The sequence below is a fragment of the Rhineura floridana genome, chromosome 4 (assembly GCF_030035675.1).
Source record: "Rhineura floridana isolate rRhiFlo1 chromosome 4, rRhiFlo1.hap2, whole genome shotgun sequence".
NCBI classification, from domain to species: Eukaryota; Metazoa; Chordata; class Lepidosauria; order Squamata; family Rhineuridae; genus Rhineura; species Rhineura floridana.
In genome coordinates, this window is record NC_084483.1 from 158,846,836 (window position 1) to 158,860,578 (window position 13,743).

Genomic DNA, 13,743 nt, shown 5'->3' on the forward strand with positions numbered 1-13,743 from the left:
GTCATAGCAAGGAAGCAGATGCTGTAACAATGAAATAAAAAGAGCCTGTATTACTTGTCGCTTATCACATATGAGAGAAAATTCAGTACTCATCCCCAATTTTGACAATTCAGCTCTGCGTAGATGGAAGACAATGACTGAATCATAGTAATACAAAGGTCATGAAAAAGTCTACAGTCCCTAATCTCAAATCAAGTGACATTCATTGATCGAGTGCCAAGCTATATGGTAATTCATTCAAACATATGCAAATTAAAACATTTCCCTTGCTTAGCTGTTGGGCGCGGGGAGAGAGATAAGGCTCAATCTGAATTGTTGTGAATATTTGTTCTGGAGAGCGGCAAAGGGTTAACGCCATAAAGGTGGAGACATGACCGTGAACAACAGCGGGCCCAAGAAAACAAGAGGAGGAGCGTTATGGGCGGTGTCTGGGAGGACAAAAGTTGAAGAGAGAATGAATCGGGAGGAGCTCAGTTGGGCAGTTTCTTTTTTCCCCCTCAGAATGAGATAGGCGGAGAGTTGCGACCCGGAAGTTGAAATGCGCACGGTCCGGAAGCGCTGGCGGCAGCCTGAAGGAGACGGCTAGCTAGATCTTCGTGGGGAACGGAGCCAGGCTGGCGTTGTTGCCGCCACTGCCATGTTTTTGACGGTGGCCAATTGTGAGTGGGGGAGGAAAGGCGCCAGAACCGCTTTGGAAAACGGCTGGCTGTGGCGGGGATGGGCCCCGGCCGATCCCGAAGCGTAACGGTTGCCGGGGTGCCTGGGAACACGGTAGAGAAGAGAGCTTCCCGGCGAGCAGCACTGCTCCTTCGGGAACCATGTCTCCCAGGGTGTAGCACCGCCCCGCTGCTGGGGTTTACTTCGATTCTAATATAGCAGTGCCCCCCCCTTTTCGGTACTTCTCAGGGGGCTGGTTTCTCCTGTGGCTCTCGATCGAAGACCACATGAAACAAATATGGTAGCTGGCTGATTGATATTACCTTACCTGCAAGGCACTCTCGTTTCTGGGACCCTGGCTGTTTCTGCTTGTCTGCTAAATATCTATCCTATTCTTCCTCCTAGCAACTGAAATGGTTTTCTTCCTAATTGCTCTAACCCCCCCCCCCATTTTAACCTCATAACAGCCCTATGGGGTACGTTCAGCTGAGAATTAGTGACTGACCCACTTGAGTAATTGATACGTATATCACTTCAGGTATTATGCGGGGGAAGGCCAAGCTTGCCATTGAGTGTACTTTGCCAGGGAACTGTAGCCAACACCGGCTCCTTGATGAATTTAGCTGACATGCACATTAGTTCAACATTCTCATGGGTTTAACTTAACATGTATGATGGGTCCCTTAGCCTCATTCACTGAATTTTTTGGGGGGAGGAGGAATTATTAGATTGTTATAAAGCATGCTAATTGCTTCATCACCCCCCTGTGATTTTCACAAGTGGTAATTGTAATTGAATACTGAAGTAGACAGTCTCTCCCACCACTGCTGTCAGGTCTCTTTTTTGTTTTTGCACAAATGTGAATAAATATTGCTGAGTTATCATGAACTGTTACAAAAAAGCCCATCCAGTCCAGTTTGTATATATGTTATCCATGACTGAATGACAGCTCTACAGTTTGTTTTGCGCATCTGGGATAAATGAAGTAGTATGAAAGCAGAGCATGCCTCTGGAAGTACATAGAACTGATCCCTGCCTGACTGGGATAAAGGAGATAGACTTGAATAGTGGTGATGTGATCACATTATATATATGTGATGATATACAACAGTAAAAAGGATAACTGAATGAAAGTCCTATTCTCAAACTCTTATAATGTGTTTGATCCTATAATTGATCATAGAAATGTCTAAAGTTCATAGGCCTACAGAAAAGTGTAATTTTTAGGCAGGCAAAGAATAGGGATTGTTCCTAGAGAATCTGAAGAGTGAATCATGTCAGAATATAGAAGGATTAGAGAAGAAAAGGCAGAAAATGAGTAAGGTCTAAAGAGAAGGTTTAGCTTGATGGGCAGAATGAAACATGGGCTTGAATAGGTGAAGAAGTGCCATTGGTGAAAAGCATTAGAATGGCATTTCACTTTCACTTTAGAACTGGGATGGGGAACCTGAGGCCCCCCAGATGTTGTTGGGCTACAATTCCCATCATCTCTGACCATTGGCCATGCTAATTGGGGCTGGTAAGAGTTAAGAGCTTTAGAACCCACCTGCTATTCCACCTTGCTGACCCATCTGGTTCATTGCAGCCTAGAAATACACTTAAGTTCTTAGAACTGCTATGTAGGAGCTGCTGGTGTAGAAGCCACACATAGTTTGGTATGTCTGTGCATTTAGAAAAGCATTTTAAAAACATGGAAAGACAACGTTCCTTTTGGCCACTATTTAGATGGTTAATACCCAATTTCTCAGTTCCTCTTGTGGGCAGGCATAATGCTGTACATTAACACAGAGTACAGAACATGATGGTAAAATATTTTCTCTTTTTCTTTCTTGTTCTGCAAAACCAGTGGCCAAGAGCAAATCAAAGTAAGTGAAAACTACCTACAATTCTGATTGCTTTCTGCCTACTGGGAGGAAGGGTGGGATCTATATAAAAAATCAGGTTATCAGTGGCCTTGTGTGGTCTTTGTTCCTGTTTATGGAAATTATGGTTCTTCTGTAATAGATTGTTGCTTGTCTGTAGCAATGTCACTACTGTCCTTCTACAGCAGGAAGAGACGTAACCACATGAGATTTTATGTACGCAATGTATGTGAGAAATTGGGGCCTGATAGTACTGTGTAAGAAATCTGTGACAGTGTTGTTTGTAACCGATTTTGTTAAACGGTTTGACTTGTTAGGCAAGTACCTGTTGAAGCAGAATATTTGGGGCTGAAATTGATGCAGAAGGCACAGTTCATTTGTAGTGAAGAATAGTGACAAGGGGCTTGTGAGGACTATGCAGTGAAATCTTGTAACCTGGAAGGCAGGTACATAGAATTTTCCTGTAATAAAGTATGGGTTGTATCCATTTAAGTCATTCTTTGACTAGAGTTATTGAAATAAATATATTTTTGTTATGTCTTTTGATTTCAGTGGGTCACTCTGAGTATGACTTAGGCTGCAACCCTAACCTCCATTTACCTGGGAGTTAGTCTTACAGCTGAGTAGATATGACTAGGACTGCACTGTTAGTTGGTCCCTCTATGTTTGATTTTTGAACACTAGACTTGGCTTAAGTTATGTTAGTTTTGTAAGCCTTGTATTTATTTTATTTATTTATTAGTTTATTATACTTGTATACCGCCCCATAGCCGAAGCTCTCTGGGCGGTTTACAGTAACTAAAAACAAATACAATTTAAAATACATCTTTTAAATAACAATTTAAAACACAATTTAAAAATTTAAAACAATATAAAACACATGCTAAAATGCCTGGGAGAAGAGGAAAGTCTTGACCTGGCGCCAAAAAAACAACAGTGTTCGCGCCAGGCGCACCTCGTCAGAAAGATCATTTGGGGGCCCTCTCCCTTGTTGCCATTCTCCGAGCTTCCCTTGTACCAGGGTTTCAGGCCTATACAGAGCTCTGCTGTTAAACCATATATATGGTAGTTCATGTATATTGCTGCAAAGCTGTATCACTTAAGCTTCTGGGTAGATATTAGGGAAAAACTCAGTCATTCATAAGGAATAGTGATATTCAGTTTACCTTTATTTTTGCAGGGCACAAATGGTTCATACAAATGTCTGGGAGGTGGTGATAGTGGGGAGAATCAAAACAGTCTCATAATTAAGGTGCAGAGCTTTTAAAAATCACCCTTCAGTGGAGCTTTTGCTAAGCCCCTGCTGTCTTTTGAAAATATCCCTCCAATTTTATTAGTTCAATCAAATTATGAACATACAAGTTTAAAGACAGGTTTTAAGGGAACAAATTGGCCTCAGCTTCATTAGTAACTGAATAAAGAGACATAATCTCCACCCAGCTGCTGAATGATGAAAAATCATTTGTGATTCAGGAGACTTAAGTCTGCTATCCTATATACACTTAGCTGTGAGAAAGTCCCATTGAATTCATTGAAACTTACCTTTCCATAGACATACACAGGGTTGCTCTGTTAAGAGCGTAAATGTAAGTCTGTTGTAGTATCTGTCTTAAAAATAGTGGAGATTCTGGGGGCTTAACAACGTCTCCTTTTTACAAAGCGTAACTGTTGTAAAGGTATTTTAATTCTGTTTTACTGTACTAGGGAATGAGAAAGAACAGTTTATTAAACAAAATATATCTCAAAGTATAATTATTATTCTTATACTGAAGGTTTGGTAATATAACCTTATCTAAATTTAGTAGGAAGAAAACAAACTAAATTTGTTAATATTGATAGCCCAACTTTATGCATCTTGAAATTAAATGACGAGTTATGGTAAAGCAGTAATAAATGGCAGACAGTAGTTCACCTTCTTATATTTGTTTGATATTCTAGGTATATCCTTGTGAGGATGTTGAGTGAAGCAGGAACAGGTTATTCTTTCAATATAAGAAGAGCTCGGCTTGGAGAAAAGTTGGTTAAACTGAGATATGATCCTTTTGGTAAGAAGTTAGGGAATAGTTTACAATGGTGTTGCAAACTGTACATAATTTGGCTTAACCACTTCTTGAATGTGAATAGTATGCATGTTCAAATTACCTTACAAAGATTCATCCTTGAAGTATCCTGATGGTTTTCAAAGGAGCAATGGATGCCATTAAAAACCTCTGAGCTATATAGAATGAAAGTGTCAGAGTGTGGGATGGCATACAATAGTGGATGAAATAAGACCTTTTCTGAATTGCATGAATGCTAGTACTGTTTAATAAGAACATATGGACTAGATTGCTTGAGGTTACATTGTAGCAATTTTTAGTCTATACTGTCAAAGGTAAACATTAAACTTAATATGGATACAAGCTTACATTTAGATCAGTTTTAAGTGATTGGTGCATTTGCCTCTCTTTATTCCTGGGGAAGCTGTAAAAACTGCAATTTCAACCTTTGCTTAATGGAAGAGTTGAGCGAGTTTGCTAGCTTACATTTATTGGCTAAAAAGCAGACTAGTGAATTCACCAATTTATTTATTAGCTAAAAAGGAACACAATAGTCGTACATGTGTCTGGAAGACAATCTGCCCCACTGATTTTTTTAAATGATGCTTGCTTACATATCATGTATTCGGGAGCATATAAGCCAGTGATTCTGAGCACACTTGTGTAGGCATTCTTTTGACATGTCAAAATGCATTCATTTCAGTATGACAGTTAGGAAAATACTGTGGTCCTGGAAGCTAATGCAGCCCTGAGACCTGGCAGAGCAACCATCCTTGGCACTGTTGGTAACATGCTGTTGGTGCATAAGGGCACCTGTAATGTCAGTGTGACATGGGAGGCAAATACTGTCCTGCCAAGACCTTGGATAGTAAGGATTTAGGGACAGTTTTCTTGACTGGTAAGTGGTGCTAAATAGCTCTGCATCTCACCAGAAACTGAATGTCTGCATTAGCTGCTGTGGTGCTGATGCTATGTTCTAGCTGCAGTGAGTTCTACAGTATAACCACAAAAACATTTGCCTTAATAGGAAGAAAAACATGGATGCTCTATAGCTCTTAAAGATCTGTCAGTATTAACAGTAGAAGATATTGATGAGCTAAAGTCAAGAGCTGGTAATCTGCCCTGATCCTTCTGCAACTGCCTCTCTTCCCTCCCTGTACTAGGCTAGGCCCAGCATTTATAGAGTTAGGACCATAAATGTTAAAGATGGATATGAATGAGAGGCAAGGAGGTAATATGGATAGGTATAGCTAGAAGGAACTGCAGGTCTAAGTACGCTGCTGATACGAGTGAGGCAGTTGAAAGAGTTATTTTAGAAGTTATGTCACTGATGTAAATTAGACAATTGTAAACACAGGCTGTTTTCTTTTTGAAAAGCAGAAAATAGTAAAAAAAATACTCTGAACTATTCTAATTCATAATAGCAGATTCCCCCATCTGTATGTTTGACTGTTGTGTTTTATAAAAATTTGGTGTTGAATCATTTATGCATACAGAAGATTTCAAACTTCAGAGGGATTCCATTTGTACACAGGCATTTGGGATTGTACTGACAGAAGTGTGATATTATGTGGCAAGATACACATGACTGGGTCAGTCATTGGTCTGTTGCTTATGAGCTTGGTCGTGTATGTAGGTTTGATGAGGCCTTTTGAAAACCTAAGCTTTTTTTGTTTCCTTTTCCATTCATAGTTAAAAACTATGTCCTCTTCAGAGAGCATAAAAAGATCCGTTCCCTGTAGTTGATGACTGGCTAAAATTAATTCATACATGAGGCAGACTCATGGGGGGAAATGCTAAGTCGACGACCCTGCAGTGTTCTCAGAAAGAAGAGGAAATGGACTGAGGTGGCTGTCTCCTGTGATTTGAAGGCCATTGTGAACAAGAACAATGTGGAAAAAGAAAGTTGTTGGTGTCTAGCCATGGATCATCATCAACAACTTACTTATCTTTTTGAGTTATTTTTACAGCTCTCAAATAATAAAATCCCCCCCCCGTTGTCTCTGTTTTTCATTTCAACACCACTGTGGAATTGCCTGCATTCTTGAGAAGGTTTATTTCACATAGCAATAAAACTAAAACTAGTAGTACTTTAGTTTCCAAAGTGTTCTTCGCCATCCGTCCATAGAAGGTACACAAATAATCAGTTCTCAGTTTCAAGGGAATATTCCTTAACAGCTACAGCTTGCTGGGCTTTCTGGCTACATAGTTGTATCCAAATGTTTTGCCATGGTTGAAAATGTTTCCAGTGAAACCAGTATTAAATCCCGCTCAGTTGAAGGCTTTATCAGCTAATTTCACCTAAAGCAGCCATTCCAAAAAATGTGAAGTATACTTGAGAGAGTGTTGCTATAATACTTGCATAGTCAGCTAGCCTCTTGTTAAATATTTGTGGTGTTTGCTGGTCCAGTATAAACACTGAACAAGAGTAGTTCCAGTTTTGTCAGTTGTTTGCCAACAGAAATTTCAGTTACCTGAGAAGTTTCATGCTTTGAAGATCTTGCCCTTTTGAGATCACAACTGCAGAAATGAATTTGTAAAACATTTATTAAGGCATCATTACAACATCAAAACAAATTGCCTCTCTTCACTTAACCCTTACTGGATTTGAAGAAAGAGAGTGTCTTGTTCACAGATCTGAATCTGAAGTGCTGCATCTATTTTTCTATGTCCTGGAATGCTACTGCAGTGAGTGATATACCCTGCAGACCTTAAAGGGGCAAGGACTTTAAGTAAGGGTATGTGTTCTATACAACTGTCCCTTCTTTTCAGCATTGACATGGAAGTTGTTGAAATTATGAATAATCAAGAGTGTACTCTTACCTGAACAAACTGAAAATCAGTGACCACCTTTTTGACAGTGTAGGGGAACAGCTTAGAATAGACCTTGGGGCAATTCCTTTCTAAATGGATAGGAAGTCTGTGTCCCTGTTGCTTGGACACTAACAGATGCAATGAAGTTACTCTTCCTCAGCATTTCCTCTAGAGGCAGATTGGGATAGTAAGCCAGATAGAAAGCCAGTGATCCCACAAAGCTGTCGCCTGCTCCCTAAAAGAAACAAACCAAAATTACTGCCACTTCAGATGTAGTTATATAGAAAGTCCTGTAAAGGGAAGGTTTGTCTAAATAAGCATCTTCGCATGAAATCTGAGGTTAATTGTCCGTGTGATTTACATACATGTTCCGCAATAAATACCTAGAATACGGTGAAGGTTGGCATTAATATATAAATAGTGATAATCTTGGATAACTACTTTCAGACACTCAGAGAGTTTATTTCCCTACCTTAACACACTAGTAAATCCAGACAGCCACATGTAAATTACTTAAATTAATTTGTATATTTCTGAATTGGGGACATGGATAAAGCTATCAGTGACTACTATCCATAATGGTTATGTACTACCTCCAGTGATGGAGGCAGTATGCCTCTGAATACCAGTTGGTGGGAATCACAGGTGCAAAGAGTGCTGTTGTACTCATGTCCTGCTTGGGAGCTTTCTATAGGCCAGGGAGAACAGCATATTTTTTTATACAGATGTAATATACTGTCACGTGGTCTATATAGATAACTTTTTAAAGGCAAACAACGTGAGTGTTTTAATCTCCTGCACAACTTAATGTAACAAAATAAGGGTATTCGATCTCTCGAAAGGCTGCATCCTATGTTAACACAATTCTCATAAATGTTTTATAAATCATAAAAGTTTCAATCCCGTATATATCAACATACTGTAAATATGCTCAAGCCTATGCTTGAGATCCATCTCCTGCTACAATGAAAAATTTGTCCATCTGTTCATAAAATTGTAGCTTTGATTGTCTGCCTTGCTTCTCAGATAAAATGTTAACTTAGCCATTGTAGTGAATTTCCATACTTTTATCATACCACTATGGGATGGTAGGTTGTCTCCACTTTTTCACACACAGAATTCTTCCCGCTGTTAACATGTAAGAAATTATTTTTGTTTTGATTGTACAGATGCCTGCATATAATTCAGGTTTTTCTTGGACTATGGTGTCCTCAAATTTCATTTATGTCCTTGCTTATTTTTCCTCCATTCACATTTCCACCACATATGAAAAAAAAATCACCAGGGTGTTGGTTTTTTTTTTTGGCATTTCCAGCATGTTGTGGGACTAGAATGTTGGACTAGGTGAGTCTTTGTTCTGATCCAGCAGGGCTCTTACATTGTACATTCTTATTCACAACATTTGTGTCAAATTATCAATGTTCATTCCTGAAAGTTTACATTCACCAAACATGTATAATCTGCAAGTTATAATGTGAATGACAGGGACACAACTATACTACAAATGTAGTACAGTTTCAGAACTGCTTAACACATGGCGTCTAAAAAAGATTAGAGATCTCTCATTACTGGCATCTGTACAGAATTCATCTTTCAAGATTCTTTGAGAAGGTGTGAAAAACACATTTCATATTTTAAATCTGTAGCACAGAGGCCCCTACTCAGCAGTCTAGCAGTCATCCTTGGTCTTTGAAGCTTCCTTCTGCATGGCCAATGTCCATGTTTGTGTGTGGTTGCTTTGCTCCCTGTGCATGTGCACACCCACCCACACAGTGGGTTTTTAGTAGAAGAAAGTCCCTCAACATCCTATTCTTCATGTGTAGTTCTTTGCCTCTGAAATCCAGCTGTGCTGTACATCTGGAGGTTCTAAAAGGCTGATGCACTTCTAATTCCTGCTGTTTATGCAGCTAAAAATGTAGGCACTGTGTTGGCTTCCTCCTGTCCCTGGTAGCCCTCATTGCAAAAGGGGATCAGCTTTGAATTGCCGGCTGCATGTTTCTGTCTGTGTTCTAGCCCAGAAAGCTAATATGCTTAACTGCCTGTAAGATTACCATCAAGGTGACATGAAAATTTTCATCTAACTTGGTGGTGGGGGGGGGGGGAAGGATCCTGTCTGATAATACACAAGGAGCTAGATGCTTTTTGCAATATACTCCTTTGGTGTGGCTACATTTAGAATACTATGTACAATTTGGTTTATCTGTCCTGAAAGAGGGTTCCATGGAGCTGAGAAAGATACAGAAACTGAAAAGATAAAAAGGCTTGAAACACTCAACAGGAGGCAAGTCTTGAGTATGTTCATTTGTGAGGCACATAAGCACCACTGCCCTCCAAGAATGCCTTCTTTCCTACCCATTTATTACAATAAAGAGAATAGACTAGGTCCTAAAATATGTATCTCAGATGTCAAAGGACAGGGTAAAGAGGTGTGCCTTCATCATATGATGAAAACTACGTCACAACGGTGCCACAAACAGCTCCGTGGGGAGGGAATTCCATAGCTTAGGGGCTAATCATAGAGAATGTCCTCTCCCAGGTTGCCCCCCCCCAAAAAAAAATTATGAGAGCAGTGGAATTACCAAGAGGGCCTCATCTGCTGATCTTAACACTGGAGAGGGTCTGTAAGGAAGGATTTTAGTTCATCTTCCACCAAAGCTTGATCCACCTTCCACTAACACATGGATGAGGAACCTCAGTCCCGGGACCAAACCAGCCCTCCATGCTTCTTTGTTTGGCTCTCTTCAGGCTATACTCTTCACCAGCCCTGCTTCATGTTCTCGAGTATTTTTGCCTCGCTGGAATGTGTCCTTGAACACTAATTGTCTTGCTTGCCTGGATAGGGTAGCTTTACAACTGTACAAAGGTAAAATTTACATCTGTTCCTATGCCCAATTTTGCCTCCCTCCCCCGCACTGGCCTGTGGCCCTTTGACAGTTGCACCAATGGGAATGCAGCGCTCGGACTTAAAAAGACCCCCACTAACAAGTTTATTTGATTTCAAGGGTTTGTCTACTCTACAGATGACTAAGTCTGGACCTAAGCCTAGGCCTCTTGCATTTTATTGTTTCGGCCCCAATGTAAAAAGTGAGGGGGGGGAGTGCAGATAGGCACCATGATATTTCCTGTGGGGAAAGTCTAAAATAGTGGTTCCCAACCTTTATGAGTATGGGACCCCCTTTATAAGCTCAAAATGTTTTGACCCCTCTTACCACGCTAATTGTAATTTTAGCTTCTGTTAATTGAAAAAATGCTGCGTGGCAAAATTACATCTCCAAATAACTCTTTCCATAAAAAGCTCCCTGCAGGCAGGGAGGTGTTGCTTTCTTTTCTTAATGCAAAGGTCCAATCAAATTGGTATTTCCCTCCCGCACACATACATAGTCTGAAGATGTACAGTCCTGTCTCCCAACACCAGTGGGTTACAGTGTTATTTATTTATTTATTGCATTTATATACCGCCTCATAGCCGAAGCTCTCTGGGCCGGTTACAACAATTAAAAACAAGTATACAAATTTAAAACCATACCTAATTAAAACCCATAAAAACCAATAGGCAAGTTAAAAACGTGCTATATCAGACCCTCAGTGCAATTTCTACCAAGCTGAAGTGTAGCTCCTTAGTGTTTACTGCACACGCTTAATTCCATAAAATACCATTATAATCTATAGATCCTAACGAGCACTTTGATCAGGGAGACGATACAACGTCCCCAGTACTAAATTACTCTGCCTATCAGGTTGGAAAATGTGATATAATCATGCCTCCATGTTAGATTCTTTCTCTGTGTGTAAACCCAGATGCACTTCTTTCCTGTTTGCAGTTAAGTATAAGCCATTGACAAAAGTAGTTCTTGTCCTTAACTTTGCATTTGGCAATGATGGGCAGTAGATTATTTTCTTAAAATTAAACTCTTTGTTTTTCTAGAAAATGAAAATGAGGTTTTCCAAATAAATAACCCTTTTCAAAATGACCTAGGGTTGTGGTTTGTTGTACTCTGGAGAAAATGGCTGATCTGGATTCTGAGCTATTTGTTGAAAAATGGCTATCTACAAGTGGTGGCCTTAACAGTAATGGCTGTGATGCTGCACTCTTACACACTTAAATGGGAGGAAGTCCTACCAAATTCGGTAAGACTTACTACTGAGTAGACATGCATACAATAGCACTGTTAGTCTATGTATGCTGATGTACTTGATACAAAGACTGGCGTGTTTAAAAACGCACGCACAACCATTTACTGTTAAAATACTTAGATGTAAAATGGTCAAAGAAATCTCACAGGCTTTAAAAAACAAATCATGACCATTTGCTCATAGCATTTAAAATGTCTCACATTTGATTCTCTATTAGTTACTATATAATTAGTAAATATATAGAATGATATTTCAGGAAAATTACTAGCAGGACTGTAGACTAAGATCCAGGGTCAAATCCCCACCCAGCCATGAAGCCCACTGGGTGACCTTGGGCCAGACACAGTCTTTCAGCCTGACCTATCTCACAGTGTTGATGTAAGGATAAAATGGAAAGGGGGGTAACCATGCACATCACCTCGAGCAACTTGGAGGAAAGGTGGGATATATGTGTAATAATACTTAAATAAATAAATGCATTTCAGCTGCAGTATGTGGACCCCAGCCTCAGCCAACCTGCTAAGCAATGTGGTAGTGGTAGGGATGCTAGATTATGAAGACAAAAGGGTGGTTAAATTTAGCAGGGGGGTTAGTGCTTTTAGACCTTGGGATGATCATCAGAACTGATGACTTGGTTAGGACTTGGTTAGTGTGCACTTGGGGAATGAGAATGGATCCAAAGACAGATCAGCGCATGCACACACACAAACACACCTGCCTCTCCTGCAAGCATCTGTAGGCGTGCATACATTTGGCACATGGGAGGGGGAATGCCCTGAACTGCCACAGCATCTTGGAGAGACATGGGGGGGTGGAGTGTAGGTGGAAGAAAGGGGGCGCTGATACACACAGCCTCAGAGATGGAGGGTGAACAAGTCCTGAGCTTCCTCACTGCTCTTTGGCTCCATCTGGGCTGAAGGTGAGATCTGGGCGGCCTTGCAAATAAGAGTAATATTTAAAAGGAGACAGCAGTGAATCAGGAGCCAAGAAAGGCAAGCAGGCTGGCTGCCAGGAAGGAAGGGGGAAACAGCCTTTCCTTGCAGCCTTGCTTCTCTTTGCTTCATGAAAAGCCCTGTCCTCTCGCTCTGAGTAAGGGTGTCGTCAGCAGCAGCAGTGCGAGGAGATGGGAGTCGATGATAGTAATCCCCTTTTCTTCCTGGTAGCTCCACCCTCAGCCTCCTTTGGCATCTGCCACATGTTTTATAGGCAGATGCTTGGTCTTGGCGCATCTGAAAGACACTCTGGCGCTTCAGCAAAAGTCCTTGCCTCTTGTTTGGAGCAAGGGGGAGGTGTCATCTGCAGCGGCAGTGGGGAGCAGACAGTGTCCAGGGAGTGAAGCTTTTTTTAAAAACATTAATAAATAATTCATTTCTTTACTGTTTGCAGCCCCCCTCTGGATTACTTCACAGCCCCCTGAGGGTCATGGCCCTTAGGTTGGAAACCACTGGTCTAAAAGGTTTGTGACTTTAAAATAAAATTGCAATTTATAAAGATGTGAACTACATGAAGAGAGAGAAAATATTCACAAAAGAATAGAAGTTGGATTTACACATCAAGATTCCTTGGCAGTAGGTTCAAGACTGACAAAAGGAAATGTTTGGAAACCACAAAATAAATTAATGGAATGACTGTATTAATGAAATGTGGTGGTGGCCATTTGCTTAGCTTATTCTCTTCTTATAAAGAAGTGGATAAAGTCATGAACGACAATGTCTATCAATGACTATTAGTCACTGCAGCAAAGAATGGAACTGCTATATGCAGAGACAATATATTTCTCATGTAAAGAGTGGCTTTATTTTCCAGTTCTTATTAGGCAACAGTTGCTGTATTTTATGTCCTTGAGCTCTTCAGAGGAAAGGCAGGGTATATACGTTTTAAATAAAATTAAACAAATAAAATTCCACCTTCTTTCTCTATTGGTCTATCTTTGGAAGAGTGATATCTTTCCTAATGGCCTTGAATCAATAGCAATACAAAGTCTCAAGTAGCAGGAACACAGGAATCTGCATTCTAATGAGTCACAACGTTGGGTCCATCTAGCTCAGTATTGCCTACACCGACTGGCAGCAACTCTCCAGGATTTCAGACGGGGTCTCTCCCAGTTCTACCTGGGGATGTTGGGGACTGATCTTGAGATGTTCTGCATGCAAAGCAGATGCTGTACCACTGAGCTACAACCATTTCCCAAGGAAATTATATCAAGCCTACATCTATCTGTATTTTGTACAGATTGT

At 40.4% G+C, this 13,743-nt stretch overlaps 2 protein-coding genes across 7 annotated transcripts in view; one reads left to right on the forward strand and one right to left on the reverse strand.

Moving 5' to 3' along the window:
• The first annotated feature begins 479 nt into the window (after positions 1 to 479).
• On the forward strand, positions 480 to 6,558 carry MRPL33 (mitochondrial ribosomal protein L33). The gene is made up of 4 exons (XM_061624936.1): positions 480 to 659; positions 2,504 to 2,522; positions 4,458 to 4,564; positions 6,251 to 6,558. Exons 1-4 carry the CDS (start codon positions 638 to 640, stop codon positions 6,298 to 6,300), a joined length of 198 nt encoding a protein of 65 aa, XP_061480920.1. The 5' UTR covers positions 480 to 637; the 3' UTR covers positions 6,301 to 6,558.
• Positions 6,250 to 13,743, reverse strand: part of RBKS (ribokinase) — a 105,638-nt gene continuing 98,144 nt past the window's right edge. For all 6 annotated transcript variants that reach the window (XM_061624932.1, XM_061624935.1, XM_061624934.1 and 3 more), the window contains one exon: positions 6,250 to 7,607. In XM_061624932.1, coding sequence (XP_061480916.1) covers positions 7,434 to 7,607 — 174 coding nt within the window. In that variant the 3' untranslated portion in view covers positions 6,250 to 7,433. The remainder of the gene's footprint in view (positions 7,608 to 13,743) is intronic.

Excerpts from the sequence above, each read along its gene's own strand:
- MRPL33 (XM_061624936.1), top strand. The coding sequence starts at position 638 with ATGTTTTTGACGGTGGCCAATT. Across the intron at positions 4,565-6,250 it reads ACTGAGATATGATCCTTTTG|TTAAAAACTATGTCCTCTTC; the intron begins GTAAGAAGTTAG and ends TTCCATTCATAG.